This window comes from Rhinoraja longicauda, chromosome 4 (genome assembly GCF_053455715.1).
Source record: "Rhinoraja longicauda isolate Sanriku21f chromosome 4, sRhiLon1.1, whole genome shotgun sequence".
Lineage (NCBI taxonomy): Eukaryota > Metazoa > Chordata > Chondrichthyes > Rajiformes > Arhynchobatidae > Rhinoraja > Rhinoraja longicauda.
This window is the reverse complement of record NC_135956.1, coordinates 34795132-34818246: the sequence shown is the minus strand read 5'-3', so window position 1 is coordinate 34818246 and position 23115 is coordinate 34795132. Positions and strand designations below refer to the sequence as shown.

Here is a 23115-nt window from a genome sequence, read left to right as displayed (position 1 = left end):
GAAATCATCACCCCTATCTCCCGCCCGAAATAACTCACTGAATCTGAAGGAGGGTCTCCACCTGAAACGTCACCTATGTTCTCCATAGATGCTGCCTGATCCAGTGAGTTACTCCAGCATTCTGTGTCCTCCACTGAGAGTATAAACTGTCTCAGTGGTGCCCAGTTGCATCCGGGACACTTTCTGCGGAGTGCGGCTTTCTGGGTAAGTATTGCCAGCTTGAGTTCTGTCTCGCCATTGGGGCACTTCCTGTGGATGCACAGCCTTCTGGGTAAGCACCGTCGCCATTGCTGATTTGTTTCCAATGTAAACTCGAGTGATCGTACAGTGTTGTGGAAATTAGAAACTGCCAGAATTATTTATGCAAGCGTGAGTTGACGCAAGCCATCTATTGTGTAAGTCAGGGAGTTTTGGCTCATCAGGTCATAATGTTTTGGCTGATCGGTGTATGCTCAATTGTTTTTGATTCCCCTGCCCTGGGTAAAAGATTGGGATGGCAAAGTGGAGAGTGGTAGAGTTGCTGCCTTACAGCACCAGAGATCCAGGTTCAATCTTGACCACGGGTGTTGTCTTTACAGAGATTGTATGTTCTCCCAATGACCGCGTGGGTTTTCTCCGGGTGCTCCGGTTTCCTCCCACATTCCAAAGATGTGCGGGTTGTAGGTTAATAGGCTTCTGTAAATTGCCCCTTGTGTGTAGGATAAAACCAGGGTGATTATTGGTTGCTGTGGACTCAGTGGGCCTGTTTCCACACCAAATCTCTCTAAACTAAACCAAACTCTGTGCATTCGCCCCCAATCTATTCCCCTCATTCCCCCTTCCAGCAAGTCTAACTTTGCTATAATATTCCCCATTGCCCAGCAGGTTTTGTCCTTCAATCATTCCTAGAGTAAGTTGCAATGATCAATACTGGATGTCAAAATTGGACAGGTTATTCACCGGCAGTTTTCTTTTTCAAATCATTAGCCTCATTCAGGAGCTTTGAACTGTGCACAACTGACTCCTTGCCGACTTCGTCCAATGGCTTTTGAGGACCTTTGGCCTGGCAAAATAACAGAAAGGCAACTTTCAATGCAAGATTATTCGGTCATTACATACAAAGCATAAAGTCATCGACTGTAAGTCGACAGCACTTGCAAAAAAATAATAATTTGGATCTGGCTACACATTATTCCCTTTGTCATGTATTATTTGTACACTGTGGATGGCTTGATTGTCATCATGTAATATATTTCCGCTAACTGTTTAGCATTGAAACAAAAGCTTTTCACTGTATCTCAGTACATGTGACAATGAACTAAACTCAAACTCAGTAACAACTGGGTAATTGCCATTTCAGACACAGTGACGATTGCAAAGGTGCTGGTGATTGGGATTGATTTTATAAATAGAATTTATACACAACTATTCTTCCCACCCTCCATTATTTGGAGAAATGACCCTGTTTTTATTGGAAGAAGATGCTGTAGCTTCTGTGAACAGTGGTTGTTTCCTCAGCTCTTTAAATCCATTCGGTTACCAAATTGGATTGAATTTTGCCGACGTTACAGACAGATTGCTTGCTGTGAATCCACACATATGCCCAAGCTGCTCTGATCACATTTTGTCAATAGTTTTCTTCAGAAATAATATGCAATGAGTCCAACAATAGTCACTGGCATCCATTGGTATCATTTGGAAAGTAATTGAGTCATACAACGTGGAAACAGGCCCTTCGGCCCAACTTGCCGACAACAAACAAGGTGCCCCATATACACTAGTCCCAGCTGCCTGCACTTGACCCATAACCATCTAAACCTATCCTATCCATGTACCTGTTCAAATGTCTGTTAAATGTTATGATGGTACCTACCCTAACTACCTCCTCTGGCAGCTGTGAAGGAAGGAACTGCAGATGCTGGTTTAAAACGAAGATAGACACAAAATGCTGGAGTAACTCAGCGGGACAGGCAGCATCTCTAGATAGGAATGGGTGACGTTTCGGGTCGAGACCCTTCAGATGTGGGAGGAAGTCTGAAGAAGGGTCTCAACCCAAAACGTCGGCCATTCCTTCTATCCAGAGATGCTGCCTGTTCCACTGAGTTACTCCAGCATTTTGAGTCTATCCTCTGGCAGCTGGTTCCATATACCCACCACACTTTGTGCCAAAAAAGTTACCTCTCTACCCCCCTTCACCTTAAATCTATATCGTCTGTTCCTCGATTCCTCTACTCTGGCCACTTCAGTCTGAAGAAGGGTCTCGAACCAAAACATCACCTATTCCTTCTCCCCTGAGATGCTGCCTGACCCGCTGAGTTACTCCAGCATTTTGTGTTGACCTCTCAAACCTTCTCTACCATTCACTGAGACACAAACTGTCCTGATCTCCACTTGGCCTCAGCTCCAATTTGCCACTTACTTTTAATAATCCTCATCTCCTCATTCTCCAAAAATCTATCCATTCCTCTGCTGTCTGGCATAGAGAATCCTGCAACTTTTTCAGAATGCTTGGAAGTTTGGAAGATCACGACCTATGCGTTCACTACCTCTGACGTATGGTATTATCGGATTTGATTGGATAGCATGGAAAGCAAAGCTTTTCATTGTACCTCAATACACGTGACAATAATTAACCTAAACCTACGCTGCATTGTTTCACTAACAACTGGCACTGGTCAGATCTAGTGCATCAGTTTTGTCACAAATGAAATGACACACAAGCCAACAGAAATTTAAAAAAAATCTGAGACATGGTCAGGTTTTCGAGAGAATCTTGTCACATCCCCTACAAAAAGTAGAAACATAGATCATCTGAAAGCTGCAGAAGGACTACTTAAAAAAATTGAGTTGAAGCAAAATCACAACACAGTTCTTCATCTTTCATTTGCCACTTTACGACAAATAGAGAACGACTGTTATTGGCTGGCTTTGATAAACCAACAGACTACGAACCAATTCAACTAATCCACTAGAGTAAGTACCCACCGATTTCAAAGCAGCATCAGCTTTGCTCCTTGCGTCCAAAGCAATAGCTGTGGCTTCTTCGACCAGTGCCTTGACGTTGGCGTGTGCATTCACAGCCACTGAGGAATTCAGAGACATGTTCCTTACGGCTGCAAGCGAACTGATAAGAGAAAATGTTTCACTGCAAAGGCTAGCATGGAATCATTCACATAGTCATGGAGTCACACAGAGTGGAAACAGACCCTTTGGCCCAACTTGCCCACTGCGACCATCATGCCCCATTTACACTAATCCCGCACGCCTGCACTTGGCCCATATCCCTCTAAACCTATCCTATCCATATACCTGTCTAAATGTTTCTTAAACGTTGCGATAGTACCATCCTCAACTACCTCCTCCGGCAGCTCGTTCCTTACACCCACCATCCTTTGTGCAAAAAAGTTACCCCTCAGATCCTATTAAATGTATCCCTCCTCACCTTAAACCTATGTCCACTACTCTGGACAAGACTGTGTGTTCACCCGATCTATTCCTCTCATGATTTTGTACCCCTCCAGAACATCACCCCAAGGAATAAAGTCCTAGCCTGCTCAACCTCTCCCTTAGGCCTTAGAGTCCCGGCAACATCCTCGTAAATCTTCTCTGCACCCTTTCCGGCTTGGCAACATCTTCCCTATAACATGGTGCCCAGAACTGAGCACAATACTCTAAATGTGGCCTCACTGTCCTATATAACTGCAACATGACCTCCCAACTTCTACAGTTTATACTCTAATCGACGATGGCCCTCCTATCTATCTGTGATGCCAATTGCAAGGAACTATGTACCTGCACTCCCAGATCCCTCTGCTCTACAACACCAAATCCCTCTGCTCTACAACATTCCCCAGAGCGATGGTTTTAAAATATGACATTCCTCTTCGCACATTAATTATTTTGCATTATTCTGACCCGAGAGGGGAGAGAGGGAGGGAGGAAGGGATGGAGAGAGAGGGGGGGGGGAGCGAGAGAGAGGGGGAGAGAGGGGAAGAGAGAGAAAAGGGGAAGGAGAGAGAGGGGAGGAGGAGGGGGAGAGGGAGGGGGAGGGGGAGAGGAAGGGAAAGGGAAAGGGAGGGGAAGTGATATTGCGAGGGAGAGAGGGAGGGAGAGAGAGACGGAGGGAGAGAAATCTGCAGGGATGATTCGAGAACCTCGTGTTTGTCTCTAGAAATAAAGCACATTCGGTGAGCTCACCTTACTGTGTGTGCCAGTGTATTTGTTATTGATCTGGCCTCATGACTGACGCCACAAGCGATATGGGGCAAATGCAGGCAGGCAGAATTAGAGTAGATAGGGCATCTTGGTCAGTGGAGAAAATGGACCAAAGGACCTGTTACATGCTGCTGACTAATCTGCAGTTCTGTTGCTATGAAAGCCATAATAACATGGACTGACCTGTTCAGCAGAGAAGCAAGGTTATGCAGCTTCCCCGCATGACCTTCTGCCCTGTGGACAAGGCTGAGCACACTCTTCTGAGTCATCTCCATCACCAGCTTGTCAACGTGTCGTCTCACCTGGGCATTCCATAAATCCAGCTGATCGCTGTCTTGCTCCAGAATCTGTTGTCATAGATGCAGAGCAACAATTTTAACAAGTACTGAACATACACAAAGGGTGGCACAGTGGAGCAGCAGTAGAGTTGCTGCTTTACAGCGTCAGAGACTTGGCTTTGATTCTGACTACGGGTGCTATCTGTGCGGAGTTTGTACGTTCTCCCTTGTGTATCCCTGTGGATTTTCTCTGGGTGTTTTGTTTTTGCTCCTATATTCCAAAGATGAACAAGTTTGTTGGTTAATTGGCTTCTGAAAATTTTTAAGTTGTCTCTAGTGTGTACGATAGTGTTAATGTATAGGTTGATCGCTGGTCAGCACAGACTTGGTGGGCTGAAGGGCCTGTTTCCACTCTGTATCTCTGAAGTCTAAAGTCTGCACAGAGCTACTTGTTCCTTCTTATGCTACAGCATGGCACAAAATACAAACAAATCACTGATCTCTGCCCATTTTCCTTAAGCTCAGTACCAAGCTTTGTATCACACAGACCAGACTTCATACCGTTGATTCCATCTACACTTCACGCTGCCTCTGAAAAGCAGCCGACTAGTTAAAGACTTGTCGCACCTCCAGTGATTCCTTCTTCTCCCTGTTCCCTTCCGGCAGAAGGTACAGAAGCATGAAAGTGTGCACCACTAGACTTGGGAACTGCTTCTTCCCCTCTGATCAGGCTTCTGAATGATCCTTCCAAAAGCTATGGTACTGTCCGATTCACCACTACCCCATTGAGGACATTAGACCTTTGTCTATGGAACTAATACACTATAATGCTGAGAACTATATTCTGCACTCTGTATCTTCCCTTTTGCTCTATCTGTTCTTGAGTTTGACTTAATTGTATTTATGTATGGTATATCTGATGTGTTCAGATAGCATACAAACTGTACCTCAGTACACATGACAATAATAAATCTAAACCTAAAGCTGATTGATTCTGATCAATGCAATGTAATTATTTCAACCAGGATATTGGTGGCTCAATATCCCAGCTGAGCGATTAAATCTACTTCCTGTGAAGGAAAAAAAACTGCAGATGCTGGTTTAAATGGAAGGTAGACACAAAATGCTGGAGTAACTCAGCAGGTCAGGCAGCATCTCAGGAGAGAAGGAATGGGTAAGGGTCTCGACATGAAACGTCACCCATTCCTTCTCTCCTGAGATGCTGCCTGACTCGCTGAGTTATTCCAGCATTTTGTGTCTACCTTCCATTTCTTGTGAGTCTGACTTAACTGTATGCAGTGGAAGATATTGGAACGAATGGGATTTCACTGGATATATATTGCATACATGTGTAGGTAGGAACTGCAGATGCTGGTTTACATCGAAGATAGACACAAAATGCTGGAGTAACTCAGCGGGACAGGCAGCATCTCTGGGTGAAGTTTCAGGTCAAGCCCCTTCTTCAAGATATATTGCATATATACCTCACCTCATCCCAATGAATTCTGAAATTATCTCAGTAACACATGCCACCGCCTGGATTTGCTTACAGGAAAAACCGCACACATGATAGAGGAAGGCAAGTAATTAATTTGTTTATAATTATTTGCAAAAATGCAAATCATATTGAAATGTAATTATTTCAACTAGATTACAAAAATATTCCACTTAATCTGTTGTCACTCCATCAAGTAACTGAGCTTTAATAATTCACACTGAATCAGACTTGTCACAATTTTAATTCCTGACGTTAAATATTAACTTGTCAAATGCAAAATTAACTTTCTGACGAGCATGGCAACCACCGATTTAAAATAAAATGAAGCTTTTCTCCCCATCAAATAACCGTAAATGGAAACATTGTCGCTTCTCTAATGTAAATCTTTTAGAAACTAGATAGAAACATAGAAAATAGGTGCAGGAGTAGGCCATTCAGCCCTTCGAGCCTGCACCGCCATTCAATATGATCATGGCTGATCATCCAGCTCAGTAACCTGTACCTGCCTTCTCTCCATACCACCTGATCCCTTTAGCCACAAGGGCCACATCTAACTCCCTCTTAAATATAGCCAATGAACTGGCCTCAACTACCTTCTGTGGCAGAGAATTCCACAGACTCACCACTCTCTGTGTGAAGAAATGTTTTCTCATCTTGGTCCTAAAAGACTTCCCCCTTATCCTTAAGCTGTGACCCCTGGTTCTGGACTTCCCCAACATCGGGAACAATCTTCCCGCATCTAGCCTCTCCAACCCCTTAAGAATTTTATATGTTTCAATAAGATCCCCCCTCAGTCTTCTAAATTCCAGCGAGTATAAGCCTACTCTTAAGATGTAATCTTAAGTTTATATGTGTAGTCATAAGTCACACACACAGCACAGAAATAGGCCCTTTGGCCTAACTCATCTATGTGGTCCAAGTGGGTAGCTGGGTTCATCCAATTTGCATGCATTTGGCCCACATCCATCCAAACCTTTCCCTCCATGCACCTGTCTAAATGTCTTATAAACATTGTAATTGTACCTGTCGCTACCACTTCCTCGGGCAGTTTGTACCACATTCCCGCCACCTTTATTGTGGAAAAAGGTGCCCCTCAGGTTTCCTTTAAATTTTCCCCCTCTCACCTTAAATTGATGCCCTCAGGTTCAGGACTGCCCTACCTCAAGAAAATGACAGTGGGTCATTCACCTTCATTGTGTCTCTCATGACTTTATATACCTCTATTATGTCACTCTTATGCTACAGGGAAATAAAGCCTCAGCCTATCCCATCTCTCCTTAAAACGTAAGCCCTCCAGTGCCGATATCATCCTCATGAATCTTTTAGAGAAAGAGAGTCATATGATATGGATGCAGGCCCTTCAGCTTGACTCGTCCATGCCGACCAAGATGCCCCATCCCAATTAATCCATTTGCCCGCACCTGGCATATAACCCTCAGAATGTTTCCCATCCACGTACCCATCCAAATGTCTTTTAAATGTTGTTATTGTGCCTGCCTCAATTACTTCCTCTGGTAACTGGTTCCATGCACCCACCACTATCTGTGTGAAAAAAATTGCCTTTCAGGGGCGAGGGGAAATCTTATGGCATGCTGGCCTCATGATTTTACACCACTCTGTAAGATCACCCCTCAACCTCCTGTGCTCCAAGTAACAGTCCCAGCCTGCCAAACCTCTTCCTGTAGTTCAGACCCTTCAGTCCTGGCAATATCGTCATGAATCTTCTCTGCAGTCTTTCCAAAAATGTTATCTTTCCTCTCGCAGGGTGACTAAAGTGAACACAAGTGTGGCCTCACAAGCGCCTTGTACAACAGCAACATAACATCCCAAATTGTATACTCAATTCCCTGACTGGTGAAGGGGAGCATTCCAAAAGTCTTCTTCACCAACCTAGCTACCTGTGAAGCCACTTTGGGGGAACTATGTACTTATAATCTTAGATCCCTCTGCTCTACGATACTCCCTCGGCCCCATTCATTGTGAAGGTCCTGCCCTGGTTTGAATTCCCAAAATGTATCACCTCACACTTATCTGAATTAAACTCCACTTGCCATTCCTTGGCCCACTTACCTGGCTCTTCAAGATCCTGCTGTGATTCTTGATAACCATCTTCACTGAATACGATACCACCTACTTTGGTGTTATCTGCATGTTTACTAATCGTGTCCTAAGTTATTCATTTTGTAGTTTCTGCATTCTTTTCAGTCGAAAATCATCCTCCAGCTAAACAACTGGAACTGCACATAACAAGTGAGCTCCCACCAATGTCTTGTACACAGTGGATGGCTCAATTGTAATCACGGAAAAGTCTTTCTGCTGATAGGTTAGCACACACAAAAGCTTTTCACTGTACGTGACAATAAACAAAACTAGTTTTGACCAATCGTGCATTCATTCAATGACACTTTATGACATTTAGTTTAGTTTGGTTTAGTTTAAAGATACAATGTGGAAACAGACCCTTTGGCCCACCGACTCCGCACCAACCAGTTATCCCCTTACACTTTCACTATCTTACACACCAGGGACAATTTACAATTTTTTACTGAAGCCAATTAACACACACGTCTTTGGAGTGTGGGAGGAAACTGGAGCACCAGGCGAAAACCAACGTGGTCACAGGGAAAACATACAAACTCCGTACAGACAGCACCCATAGTCAGGATCAAACCCGGGTCCCTGGCACCGTAAGGCAGCCACTGTACCGCTGCGCCACCATGCCAACATGCAGATTAATGATCAGTTGCAAAATATGTACAATTTTGAAATTGCTTAGCACATTTTTACAGGACATCAAATTATGCCTGTTCTTCAGATTAGAGCACTGATGGTATAAATGAATTCCCACAAACTGGAGTTAATATGATCAGACTTTGGAAGTGAGTACAACATGCTTCTGTACAGCAGGCTTAGAGCAACAGATGTCTACCCTCTGTTCTTCCTGGTCCATACTTCTGTATCACCTAAAGATTTGCTGGGAACAAGTTACCAGCCTGTTCCCCAAGCCAATAAAAATGGGTTACAGAGTTATGCTAATGGAAGTTAACAGTTACAACAAAACTTACAGCTGTGCTGTTGACAACATCTTTCACCATATTTGCTGCATGGTCGACCATTTCTCTTCCCTCTTGAGTCAGGTTTACTGTCAATGCTCTGGTTCTCTTCACCGTCTGCTGCTTCACCTGTGGGATATAATAACGTTTGATTATCAGTTAGCAAATTAAATAAAACATACATAAAACTTTTCACAGTACAGCAATTGAACAGGCCCTTCGGCCTACAATGTCCACACCAAAAATGGTACCAGGTCAATAATCTTCTCTGCCTGCTCATGAAAAAATAGGCCTCCATTCCATGCATACCCCATCCCAATGCTTATCCCAAAGCCTCTTAATAAATAGAACCATCTTTTTCAATATTAACTAAAGGGATTTTAAAAATCTGATTTAAGAACATTATTAAATATTAATATGCACTGTTATTAGGGACACTGGAATAAGTTTTCGGAGCCTTGCAGAAGTTGCTGAAAATTTGGAAGACCATGAATTACTGGGTGTTTTACTCATGGCTCATTGTTTGCTGAACTTTGCCCTTTGAAATTCTGGTTCTTAGTTCAAAGGGCAAAGTTCAGTGAACCATCAGCTCTGTCCAGGAACTAGAATTAACAGTGAGAACCAGTGTCTTCAGGATTCAAATGCATTTCTTAGCAATTTTCACCACTGACAGACCATATCTGAGAAATATTTAACAAAGATTCAAGTCTTTTGTAGTCTTTGCAAACCTTACATGGAACAGAGACAGTACAACACAAAATCATTCCCTTCAGCCCAAAGTCATCTCCTCTGCCTGTATATCTCTCCATTCCCTGTATATCCATGGTCCTAGCTATAAGCCACTTAAATGCCATTCTCGTATCTGCCTCCATCAACAGCCCTGGCAAAGTGGTCAGAGCACCCATGACTCTCTGTGTAAAAGATTTGCCCCGCACATCTACTTTAAACTTTGCCCTGCTCCCCTTAAAGCTATGGCCCTGTAATCTCTGACATTCCCTCCCCCCCACCCCCCAGGGAAAATGGTTCTGAAAAATCTTGCTCTAATATCCAGGGTGTAGTTTGAGTTCAGCATAATCAGATTTTCTTCATATAGTAAAAGCTAGCAGCAAATGCAATTTCAATCTAATTTTACACTCCACTGCAACAACATTATTTGATTGTCTTAAAAACTCTGTATCCTACTGACGTCGGATGTGTCCCTACAGTCTACAAAAAGCCACTCTCACCATAACATGGTACCTTATTTATACTGTGTAGGAAAGAACTGCAAATGCTGGTTTAAATCAAAGGTAGATACAAAATGCTGGAGTAACTCAGCGGGGCAGGCAGCATCTCTGGAGAGGAATGGGTGACCTTTTGGGTCGAGACCCTTATTATACTGTCATTTGGATGGTATGAAACTCCCTCATTATGTGGAATGTCATGTAATTAAAAAATGATATCTCTTTCTTGATACTAACTGACCTAAGATTCCTGATATGTGTTAGAATATGATATAGAAGTTGGGAGATCATGTTACAATTGTACAAGACATTGGTGAGGCCACATTTACAGTTTTGTGTTCAGTTTTGGACTGTTATAGGAAAGATGTTGCTAAGTTGGAAAGGGTGCAGAAAAGATTTACGGGGATGTTGCCAGGATTTGAGAGTCTGAGCTATCGGGAAAGGTTGAGCAGTGTAGGACTTTATTCCTTGGGGCCCAGGTGGATGAGGGGTGATCTTATAGAGGTGTATAAGATCATGCACAGTCTTTTTCCAAGAGCAGGGGAATTGAGAACCAGTGAACATAGGTTTAAGATGAGGGAGGAAAGATTTAATAGGAACCTGAGGGGCAACTTTTTTACACACAGGGTGGTAGGTATATGGAACAAACTGTTGGAGGAGGTAGTTGAAGCAGATATTATCACAGTATTTAAGAATCATTTAGACAGGTACATGGATAGGCTACTTTTAGAGGGATGTGGGACAAACATGGTTAAATGGGGCTAGCGTAGATAGGGCATCTTGGTCGGCATGGACAAGTTGGGCCGAATGGCCTGTTTCCATGCTGAATGACTCCATGACTATTGTACTTGAGTTTGATTTGATTGCATTTATGTATACTATTATCTGATTTGATTGAATAGCATGCAAAACAAAGCTTTCCACTGCGCCTTGGTACATGTGACAATAATGAACCTGAACATAATCCCAGAGGAACAGTGCTCATCACACTATGGCAGCCAGAACTGACCACGTTATGTTAAACCTCTGACTTCTTCCCGACACATGTCACACGATTATCTCCCATTCTGTGTGCATTTAATTTTGCTAATTTTTGCCATTTAGGACTGAGATGAGGAAAAACTTCTTCATCCAGAGAGTTGTGAATCTGTGGAATACTCTGCCACAGAAGGCAGTGGACAATAGACAATAGGTGCAGGAGTAGGCCATTCGGCCCTTCGAGCCAGCACCGCCATTCAATGTGATCATGGCTGATCATTCTCAATCAGTACCCCGTTCCTGCCTTCTCCCCATACCCCCTGACTCCGCTATCCTTAAGAGCTCTATCTAGTTCTCTCTTGAATGCATTCAGAGACTTGGCCTCCATAGCCTTCTGAGGCAGTGAATTCCACAGATTTACAACTCTCTGACTGAAAAAGCTTTTCCTCATCTCCGTTCTAAATGGCCTACCTCTTATTCTTAAACTGTGGCCCCTGGTTCTGGACTCCTCCAACATTGGGAACATGTTTCCTGCCTCTAACGTGTCCAACCCCTTAATAATCTTATATGTTTCGATAAGATCCCCTCTCATCCATCTAAATTCCAGTGTATACAAGCCTAGCCGCTCCAGTCTTTCAACATACAACCGTCCCGCCATTCCGGGAATTAACCTAGTAAACCTACGCTGCATGCAAGAATATCCTTCCTCAAATTTGGAGACCAAAACTGCACACAGTTCTCCAGGTGCGGTCTCACTAGGGCCCTATATAACTGCAGAAGGACCTCTTTGCTCCTATACTCAACTCCTCTTCTTATGAAGGCCAACATTCCATTGGCTTTCTTCACTGCCTGCTGTACCTGCATGCTTCCTTTCAGTGACTGGTGCACTAGGCCAATTCACTGGATGTTTTCAAGAGAGAGTTAGATTTAGCACTTTGGGCTAACGGAATCAAGGGATATAGGGAGAAAGCAGGAACGGGGAAGCAGGTAATGGTTTTGGATGATCAGCCATGATCATATTGAATGGCTGTGCTGGCTCGAAGGGCCGAATGGCCTACTGCTGCACCTATTTTTCTATGTTTCTGTGTTTCTTATTTCATTTGTCAGACCTTATCAGGGCAAAGAATGCCCTCAATTAGGGGAGCAGAGTGCATGTAATTAATAAATGATTCTAACCAGTTCACTACCTATTTGAACTATGAAATCCTAATTATGAAAAGGTCAATTGTTTTTTTACTCCTACCTAGAAGTGATTTTCAAAGCTACCTATACATAGATTCAAAGTTGGATTTACACTAATTTGTCAGCTACACAGGTCCTGTATTCCCTTTGGTCCTAGACTCTCCCACTTTAGGAAACATCCTCTCCACATCTACTCTATCCAGGCTTGTTACTATTCGGTAAACTAGTGTGCAACGCCCAGGTATTTTTATATCAGGCAGATGGTGTTATTGATCCATGGGATTCCAGTGACAAACATCATGTGCTGGGGTCGAAAGGCGCTTGTAGTTCTGAATATTTCTCTTTACCTTGAGCTCTGCCAGGTTGCTTGAGATGCTACGGAGAAGCCAGCTTGTTTCATTGGTGTTGTTGAGTGCCTCATTCACCAGGTCCTGGGCTTCACTCAACTTGCTGCTGTGCTGCAGTAAGGCATCCATTACCCGGTCTCTCAACACCCCTGTTTCCTTGTGTGGTTTCTGAAACTCCTTCTGCACCCGCACTAGCATGCCTTCTGCAGCCCTGGATGCATTTGCGGAAAGAAGATGATGGAAAACGATAAGCATCACACGTTCGGCATAATTGTCCTCAGATACAGTTTTACAGGCTCCACAGTGCAGCAATGGAGCAATGGTTCTTTAATACCACATCAGTTTAGTTTATTGTCACGTGTACCGAGGTACAGAGAAAAGCTTTTGTTATGTGCCAACTAGCCAGCAGAAAGACAATACATGATTACAATCGGGCCATTCACAGTGTACAGATACATGATAAGGGAATAACCTTTGGTGCAAGGTAAAGCCAGTAACGTCCGATCAAAGATAGTCGGAGGGTCCACGATGAGGTAGATAGTAGCTCCGTACTGCCCTCTGGTGTGTCGAGGTGCACTGAAATTCATTTTGTGCACACAGTTTAGTAAGATTATTGCCATACACAAGTACAATCCCCGATTAAGTACAGAATATATAGAAACAGCCCAATGAGTCCATATGCAAGAGTCGCCAGGTTTTGGCACCATTTTCAAAGTCCCAACTGCATCTGACCATAAAGGCCCGTTGCAGCCATCGTCTCCAAATGGATTGTCCAGCAAATAGTCTTCCCCCTCCACCGGCCTCCTTCAATTTGTGTGCCTCGGGAGGCGTCTCCCGGAGCTAACCTTGAGGTCACGGAAGGTAAGACCCCAGTACTTCTTACGGGCCCTTTGTTCTAGCGTCCGCCGCCGTTGCTGATTCCCTCCACCCTCCTCACCGTTTCCCAGTCCTCGGGGACGGGCAGGAGGCAGGCTCGGTGGCTTCCCGCTCCAGGCGGCTTCCCGGTGCCGTGGCGGGTGAGCCAGGCCTGCTGCCAGGGTGTGGCAGAGGCCCCCGGCCCATTGGAAGCTTCACCCACACTTCTCACCATTAATACTTCTCATCCCAATGCAAGAACTCCATGCACCACAACGTCAACACAGTCTTGAAATGCCCAGTCAAACCACTGGCGTGTTTCACAATAACCCGGGAAAGGTTGTTATTATATTTTGCTCTTGACAAATAAATCAATTTTCAATTGAATAATGCAGTTTTTATTTTTAAAATCCGTATATTTTTATAACTTCTAACTAAGTATTAACCCTAGGAGGAGCTAGCCTGCCGTTTGAAAACCTAGGTATTGTTTGGAAGAAAGCCAGGCTTTGCTCAGTCACATTAACCTCTAAACCAACATTAGAAAAGATATCAGAGCAAAATAGCTGCTCGCTCTCCCACCACAGCTGTTTCAGTGATCCTTTCCCACACGCTGTTTTGTGTTCAAAGCCAACAACTTTAGGTGATGAATAGTTCTCAGGATCAGAACCCCTTGTGTATCCTGGTGATTGCCTGTAAGGCAGTTTGAAACAAAAACTTGCTTTCCATTTCCCTGAAGCAAACCAGGCTTGGAACGCATTGTCAGGGGTGATGGTGGAGGCAGACACGATTCTGGCATTTAAGTGGCTTTTAAATAAGCAGATAGATATGCAGAGAATGGACGGATATGCACATGCAGAAATAGGCTTGATCGTAATCATGTATGTTTTATCGCTGACTGAATAGCACACAACAAAAACATTTTTCATTGTAACTCGGTACAAGTGACAATAATAAACAAAACTAAAAGAGATTAGTTTAACTTGGTGTCATGCGCAGTATGGACATTATGGGCCGAAGGGCCTGTTTTTATGAACATTATGGACCGAAAGACCTGTTTTTGTGCTGTACCGTTCTATGTTTATAGGATCCCTGACCGCAGCATTATGGTTGACTTTGAAATAGCCCTCCCAGCCCCTCAGCCTTTGATAAGGTGCCACTCGTTAGGCTGCTAAGGAAAATGAGAGCCCACGGTATCAATGGGCAGACACTAGCATGGAGAGCGGGTTGGCTGGATGGCAGAAGACAAAGAGTGGCAATAAATGGGGCTTTTCCTGGTTGGCTGCCAGTGTCTACTGGAGTTCCGCAGAGGTCGGGTCTAGGGCCGCTGTTCTTCACGTTGTATATTAATGATTTGGACGGGGGATTGATGGCTTTGTGGCAAAGTTTGCGAATGATACGAAAATAGGTGGAGGGGCAGGTAGTGTAGAGAAAGCAGGGACTCTGCTAAAGGACTTGGACAGATTGGGAGAGTGGGCAGAGAAGTGGCAGATGGAATATTGTGTGGCAAAGTGTGGAGACATGCATTTTGGTAGTAGGAATAAAGGTTATTTTCTAAATGGGGAGAGAATCCAGAAATCGGAGGTGCAAAGGGACTTGGGAGTGCTGGTGCAGGATTCCCAAAAGGTTAATCTGCAAGTCGAATTAGTAGTAAAGAAAGCAAACTCAATCAAGCATTTATTTCAGAGGGCTTGTGTACAAAAACAGGGATGTAATGTTGAGGCTCTATAAGGCATTGGTAACACCGCATTTGGAATAGTGTGAGCAATTTTGGCCTCATATCTGAGGAAGGATGTGCTGGCTGTGGAGAGGGTCCAGAAGAGGTTTACAAGAATGATCGCAGGAATGAGTAGGATAACCTATGATGAGTGTTTGTTGGCACTGGGCCTGTACTTGCTGGAGTTTAGAAGAATGAGGAGGGACCTCATTGAAACATACAGAATAGTGAAAGGCTTGGATAAAGTGGATGTGGAGAGCATTTTTCCCACTAGTGGAAGAGTCTAGGACTAGAGGTCATAAACTTCAGAATTAAAGGACGTTCTTTTAGGAAGGAGATGAGGAGAAATTTATTTAGCAGAGGGTGGTGAATCTGTGGAGTTCTTTGCCACAGATGGCTGTGGGGGCCATGTCAGTGGATATTTTTAAGGCCGATAGATAGATTTTTGATTAGTACAGGTATGGGGAGAAGGCAGAAGAATGGGGTTAGGAGGGAGAGATAGATTAGCCATGATTGAATGGTGGAGTAGACTTGATGGGCCGAATGGCCCAATTCTACTCCTATCATTTATGACCTTTTACCAATGTCATTCAACGTATGAATAAAAACCGAACTCACTTTAGTTCAGTCACTGCAATGTCCTTTGATTGATTGAAACCTTTTTTTCTCATGGACTCCAGCATTTTCAACATCTCATGCTGAATTTGGTGCAGGCTGGTGTCAGAAAAATTCAGGTCCGAGCCCAGAGTCCCATTCAGGTTATTCGCTATGTCCGCAAGAGCTAAGAAGAAACAAATGGAACAAGTTCATTCAGAAACCTCGAAGAAAAATATTAGAACAATTCAAGAGAATCAATAATAACTCAGCTACTGAATAGGTTTAGATTAGTTTAGAAATACAGCGTGGAAACAGGCCCTTTGGCCCACCGAGTCCACGCTGACCATCGATCACCGGTACACTAGTTCTATGGTATCTCACTTTCACATCCTACACACGAGGGGCAATTTATGGAAGTCAATTAACCTACAAACATTCCTATCTTTGGAAGGTGGGAGGAAAGCGGAGATAAAACTCACATGGTCAAAGGGAGAACATACAGTAAAGACAGCGGAGGTCAGGATCGAACCCGGGTCTAATGGGCAGTGAGGCAGCAGCTCTACCGATGCGCCACCATGCCTCCCTAATAAGTCCAAACTGGTTGGCATGGTGAGAACAGAATTGGTGCAGTGGGGTTTGTGATCTGTGGGCATATTTCCCCCCCTTGTTACTGCTCTTGAGGATATATGCCACAGCAAGCAGAATTTAATTCTTGTTTCATCAGGGAGTTCTGCAAACTGGAAACTTGTTTATAGGTTTCAGGCTGCAGCCAAAACACACTGTAACCACAGCAGAATTCAAGCCTTTTCCCCTGTATTTTCAAAACAATTTCTGAAAATGTTGAGTATAAAATCTACTTGGAGCCAATAATTAAACTGGATGGTATGTTTTCAACCACTAGATTCCCATGGAAAAGCTCACAATCGCCAAGTGGAATGAATGGCAAGTTATTTTCTGCCAAGTATTACAGTAGGCAATCTAGAACATGAATTTTCCTCCTGAGCTTCATCTATATTTAACAGGGTTTGTCCAATTAAAGTTGAAAAACAATAAGAAAAGCTGCTTTAGAGTTTTGCTCTGTTCTGCGACGGAATTTTACAGGTTAGAATATGCTACTCAGTCAACATGCAGCTTAGAAGTAACTATTGGGCTACATGGGTCCAAATAATCAAATCTCAAGGAGACCATCCTTATTTATGCAAAAATTTCACAACAAATACATAGTTGATGGTAACAGTCCAAAGACTGCTACCAGATCTAGCAGCTTGACTGTCATCTGGGATGGCCTGTCTTCCCAATAAATAAGATCTAAACTCAGCATGGTAAGTTAGACGTCCTTCCTTTCAGTGCAAACATTGTTTTAATGATGGCACACAGTTAACTATCACCATTGTCACAAGCATGGAGCCTCAATGCTTTAGACTGAATTTTAAAATAAAATGTAAACTTTTATAGTTTAATGTTTCCTGTTTCATTCTCAATCTACTTTTTCTTTCATTCTTTTTATTTATCTTCCATTATATTGGATTTGTTCACTCTAAATTCATCCTTCTTTATATTCCGTGCATCATAAATTTCAGGAGGCTTCAAGAAAAACGTAATGAGTTTTGTTTAGCTCCAAGTCTGAAGGCCACCATTTCAATGTTGCGACATTAACATCATACATTCAGCAAAGTGCAATGGGGAAAAAAAAAAATTGTGGTAAAATCACAAACGTGTGAAAACGCACCTCTCCAGTTTCTTCCCCATTATTATCAGGCAGCTGAACCATCCTATCAACAACTAGAGAGCAGTCCTGAGCTACTATCTACCTCATTGGAGACCCTCGGACTATCTTTGATCAGATTTTATTGAATTTTATTTTGCACTAAACGTTATTCATGTTATTTCCTTTATCATGTATCTGTACACTGTGGATGGCTCGATTGTAATCATGTATTGTCTTTCTGAAGACTGGTTAGCACTCAACAAAATATTTTCACTGTACCTTGGTACAGACGACAATAAACTAAACTAAACTAACTAAAGGTCACAATCAGGAATGGCAGCAAATAAAAAACAAAACATTTTGGAAATACTCAGCAGATCCAACAGCATCTGTTGATAGAGAAACAGTTAATGTAGCAAAGTGATTAAGATAATGAACTAATAATTCAGAAACTTGAACCAATGATCCTGGAGCAGGGGTTTAAAGGCATTGAAATGTAATTAATACAACACTATGGAAATCAACAAAAAGACTGTATCAGTAGTGGTATCAGTAGCTAGTTCAGTGAACAGGATAGGCAGGCGCAAGGCAGGGAGAGAAGAAGGACTTACATTGCATTTATTTCAATGCAAGAGACCTAATGGGTAAGGTAGATGAATAGGAACTCCGGGTGTGGATAGGGACTTGTGAGTAGGATGCTGTAGCCGTTATTGAAACCTGGCTAAGAGAAGGCAGAACTAGCAGCTTAATGTTCCATGGTACAGGCACTACAGGAGAGAAAAAAGCGAGGGTAAGAGGAGGTGGTTTTGCTTTATTGATTAAGGATAATGTCAGGGCAACAGTCCGAGATGACTTTAGGGTTAGGGTTAGAGTTCGTCCAGTGAGGCTATAAGGATAGAGCTAAGAAATGAAAAGGGAATGATCACCTTGTTGGGAATATACCACAGGCCCTCAAAGAGACAATGGGAATTAGAAGAACAAATATGCCAAGAAATTGCAGGCAGTTGGAAGACTAATAGCATTATCATAGGGATTTTAACTTTCCCAGTATAGACTGGGACTGTCATAGTGCCAAGGGTTTGGATGGGATGGAATTTGTCAAATGTGTTCAGGATAGTTTTCTCAGGCAATATGTAGAGACCCAACATGGGAAAGGGCAGTGCTTTCCTACTCTTAGGAAATTGGGATGGGCAAGTGGCTGAAGTGTCAGTGGATGAGCGTTTTGGGAGCAGTGACCACAGTTCTATTAGCTTTAATGTAGTTATGGATAAGGACAGGGCGGGCCCACAGTTAAAATTCTTAATTGGGACATGGCTAACTTTGATAGTAACTTGTTAGTCAATTGGAGTAGGTTGTTTGTGTGCAAACCGTGTCCAGAAAGTGGGATGCTTTTAAAAGTGTGATGACAAGAGGTCAAGGTCAATATACTTGATAGAGTAAAGGACAAGGCAGTGGAGAGCTAAGAATACTGGATGACGAGAGAAATTGAGCTCTAGTTCAGAAAAAGGCCAGCTATAGGCAGCAGGGATCAAGTGTATCCGTGGATGAGTTTTGGGGACTGAGGAGATAACTCTGGCAAAAAAATACTAAGGAGAACCCAAAGAGATTATATTACATTAAGGGAAAGAAGGTAACTAGAGGGAGAATAGGGCCCATCAGAAACCTGCAGAAGGAGTTGCAGGAGATGGGCAAGGTCCTCAACAAGTATTCTTTTTTATTATGGCGAAAGAAAGAAAAACTGGACAACTTTGGCCCCAAGGGGCAACTTTTTCACTCACAAGATGGTGGGTATATGGATCGAGCTGCCAGAGGAAGTACTTGAGGCAGGCAGAATAACAGCATGTAAAAGACACTTGGACTGGCACTTCAATGGTAGGAAATGTCGAGAGGGATATGGACTATGGGAAGGCTAGGTTAGTTCTTGGTCGACGTGGATAAGTTGGGTGAAGAGCCTGTTTCTATGCTGTATGACTTTATAAATTTTATATCAGTGATCTTTCGCACATGTTCTTAAGTACATTTTTGAATAGGGGTTTGAATAACTTTACAGATCTGAATTTTAGCTTCCCATGTCATGGAATATACTCTTCAGGCAGAAGGCTCCTGCGTTGTCATTGAGCCAATGCAGTGACGTGCATTCCTGTAATAAGTCTGCCATTGGGGAGAGGTGTGGGGCGCTGTCAGGAGCCCCCTCCAGAGAGGTACACGGAGAAGGATGGAAACTGCCTGTGGACACTGGCAGCCTCACACATCTTGCTCGGCGGATGCAGGTGACTGATTCACAACCTCCCCCGAGTGATGGCCCACAGCCTGGAGCAAAACTAAAAAAGAAAATCACTTTTACCACCGTTCAAGGACATGTAATGGGAACGTTTCAACTGGCTTGAACACTTGACGACCATTTTAACCCAAGTGCTCCCCAAAGTTTTTACTTGAGTAAAGTCTGCAGTTTTAACTCGAGATTAGATTAGAAAATTCTTGTGCGTCATAAATTGCAAGGATTCAATACGAATGTATGCAAATTCGTTAATTTCGCACAGGATCTGGAAGGTAGCGTCAATTGCCTGAGGCCTTGATAGAGTGGATTTGGAGAGTGGAAGAGTCTAAGACCACAGGGCACAGCCTCAGAATAAAAGTTGGTACCTTTAGGATGGAGATGAGGAGGAATCTCGTTTGTCCGAGCGTGGTGAATCTGTGGAATTCATTGCTACATATGGCTGTGGAGATCGAGTCATTGGGTATTTTTAAAGTGGAGATTGATAGGTTCTTGATTAGTAAGGGTGTCATGGGTTATGGGGAGAAGGCAGGAGAATGGGGTTGAGAAGGAAAAGTAGATCAGCCATGATTGAATGGCAGAGCAAACTCGATGCGCCAAATGGCCTAATTCTGCTACCATCTCTTATGAACTGATGAACTTATTGGATGGTTGTAAAGTAACTATCAATACCTGGATGGGTTACCAACAATTCAATCTGTAAAGCTTTAAATGCGGAATTGATTTTAAAATATAGTCACTTTGAGTTGAAAATGTTGCAAGGGAGAAATTTGCCTTTGGTAGCTGGCTTACGAAATTATCAACTGCGATTTCTTCTCATGTAAACTGAACACAACTGAAGATAGACACAAAATGGGTCTAGAAGGGTCTAGACCCGAAACGTCACCCACTCCCGCTCTCCAGCGATGCTGCCTGTCCCGCTGAGTTACTCCAGCATTTTATGTCTATCTTCGGTTTAAACCTGCGTCTGCAGTTCCTACCTACACTGAACCAAATGGTGGTGGGCCCGTCGTAGACGACGATACCATGGTTGTGCAGTCTCATGTCTTGTGGGATTGTGTGTTTCTCATGGGTCCGATGCACAAGCCTCACACGTGGGAGCAGTGGGAACACATGAAGGATGCTGTGGGAGGATATAAGGCCGTGGCCTTCCTCCCTTCTCTGACGCTAATGAGTCGGCTTAGGCCGCCTTCCTAGTGGCATGGATTTCCAGTTCGATTGGGGCTAGGCCTGCATGCTGGAGGTGGTCCTTGAAACAGTCTTTGAACCGTTTCTTTGGACGCCCAGGGTTCCTTTGACCCTGTGACAGAACTCCGTACAAGAGTTAACGAGGCAATGCGAGATTCAGCCATTAATCTGATGGCCTATCCATCGAAGCTGGGCCTTTATAATCATTGCTTCGATGCTTGTCTACAGATACAGCAATAAATACTGAACCAAATACTGTGTTGGGAAGTGACTATAAGCTGTAAATGACCTGCTTATTTGCATGACTCCACAAAATTGTACCCCTCCTCCCCCTTACCTGTTTGAATGCCTCCCAGTGAAGTATAGACGTCATTGATTTTACATGTTTATTTTAATGTTGTTCACGCTTCAGTTCATTTTATCCTTTATAGTATCAAAGAATAAATGACTTTCAGATTCTCGACCATAGAAAGCACACCGTTGAGTTGTATCACAGCTTGGTTTGGGAACAACTCTGCCCAAGACTCAAGAAATTGGGGAAAGTTGAGGATGTAACCCAAACCATCACATCGACCAGACTCCCCACCATTAACTCCATCTACATTTCATGCTGCCTCAAGAAAGTAGCCAACCTAATCAAAGACCTGGAGTAACTCAGCGGGACAGGCAGCATAGCTGGAGAGGAAGTGGTGACGTTTCGGGACGAGACCCTTTTTCAGACCCAAAACGTCACCCGTTCCTTCTCTCCAGAGATGCTGCCTGTCCTGCTGAGTTACTCTAGCATTTTGTGTCTATCTTCGGTGTAAACCAGCGTCTGCAGTTCCATCCTACACATAATCAAAGACCTTCCCACCCCGGTCATTCCTTCTCTTCCCCCTCCCCCACTTCCATCGGGCAGAAGATGCAGTACCTTGAAAGCATGCCCCACCAGACTCAGGAAGAGCTTCTTCCTCTCTGTTATCAGGATTCTGAATGGTCCTTCCATTAGCTAGGGTTCTGTCCGATTCACCTCTTCCTCATTACAGACATTGGACTTTGTCTCTGGAAATGTTGTGCTACAATGCTGAGAATTATATTCTGCACTCTCTATCATTGTCTTTACTCTACCTATTGTATTTGTGTCTGACTTGATTGTATTTATAAATAGTTTTATCCGATTTGATTGGAGAGCATGCAAAAACATAGCTTTTCACTGCACGAGTGCACGTGACAATAATAAACCTAAACCATTATAAACCATGTTCTAAATATGGTTACATTTTGCATTAAAGACTTATGGTGGCATTGCTGGTGATTCATCCATATGTTGAAATTCACGTTCGGTTCATCTGACCTTTCAGATTCTAGGTAGTGTAAGGCAAGAAAGTATTTCAACACTGTTATACTGTGGAACACACAGCAGATGGCACTTTCTACCATTCTACTGCATCAATTTGGCAAAAACTTGTCACAGTATTTTAAGTGAACAAAGATCATGAAATCAGTTTGAGTATTCATCAAATCCCCAAACTATCAAAGAATGATGTACAGTGCATACCTCTTATAGATTTTGAAGTCGCATTTACAAACGCTTCAAGCTCCAGCGTCCTGGTTAATGTTCTCCCCACGGCTTCATTCAGAACCCGTCCATCTCCAGAATCCTGAGTGACCTGACACAGAAAATGTGTCTCATTTTATATTCCATGCTTGTCCCATGGAGTCAAAATAAGGAAATAACAAACTTGCACTCACGTAGTGCCAAGAGTGAAGTCGTACATCCCCAGAAACAGGTCCCTTTGTCCACCATGTCAACCGCCCATTTACACTCATCCTACACGAATCCACTTTATTCTATTATTTCTTTACTCTCATCAGCACCACCCATCTTTTAACCCTTACTTTTGGCAATTTATTGCGGCCAATTAGCCTACCAACATATACATCATTAAGAATGTTTTTGTTGTTGTCACCTGTCCTTGACTATGGCCATGACATCTAGTCTATGGTTTAATTTTCTAGATACAGCATAGAAACAGCCGCTCTGGC

At 43.3% G+C, this 23115-nt stretch overlaps 1 protein-coding gene across 4 annotated transcripts in view; it reads right to left on the bottom strand.

Annotated features, from left to right (window-relative positions):
• The window catches only part of lama1 (laminin, alpha 1), a 261227-nt gene that overhangs the window by 71735 nt on the left and 166377 nt on the right, over positions 1–23115 (bottom strand). For 3 of the 4 annotated variants that reach the window (XM_078397501.1, XM_078397504.1, XM_078397503.1), the window contains 7 exons: positions 22628–22739; positions 15941–16103; positions 12754–12964; positions 9036–9152; positions 4378–4541; positions 2965–3103; positions 940–1042 (listed from right to left, as the gene is read on the bottom strand). In XM_078397501.1, the coding sequence (XP_078253627.1) occupies positions 940–1042; positions 2965–3103; positions 4378–4541; positions 9036–9152; positions 12754–12964; positions 15941–16103; positions 22628–22739 (1009 nt within the window). The remainder of the gene's footprint in view (positions 1–939; positions 1043–2964; positions 3104–4377; positions 4542–9035; positions 9153–12753; positions 12965–15940; positions 16104–22627; positions 22740–23115) is intronic. The other variant, XM_078397502.1, reaches the window with a different exon arrangement.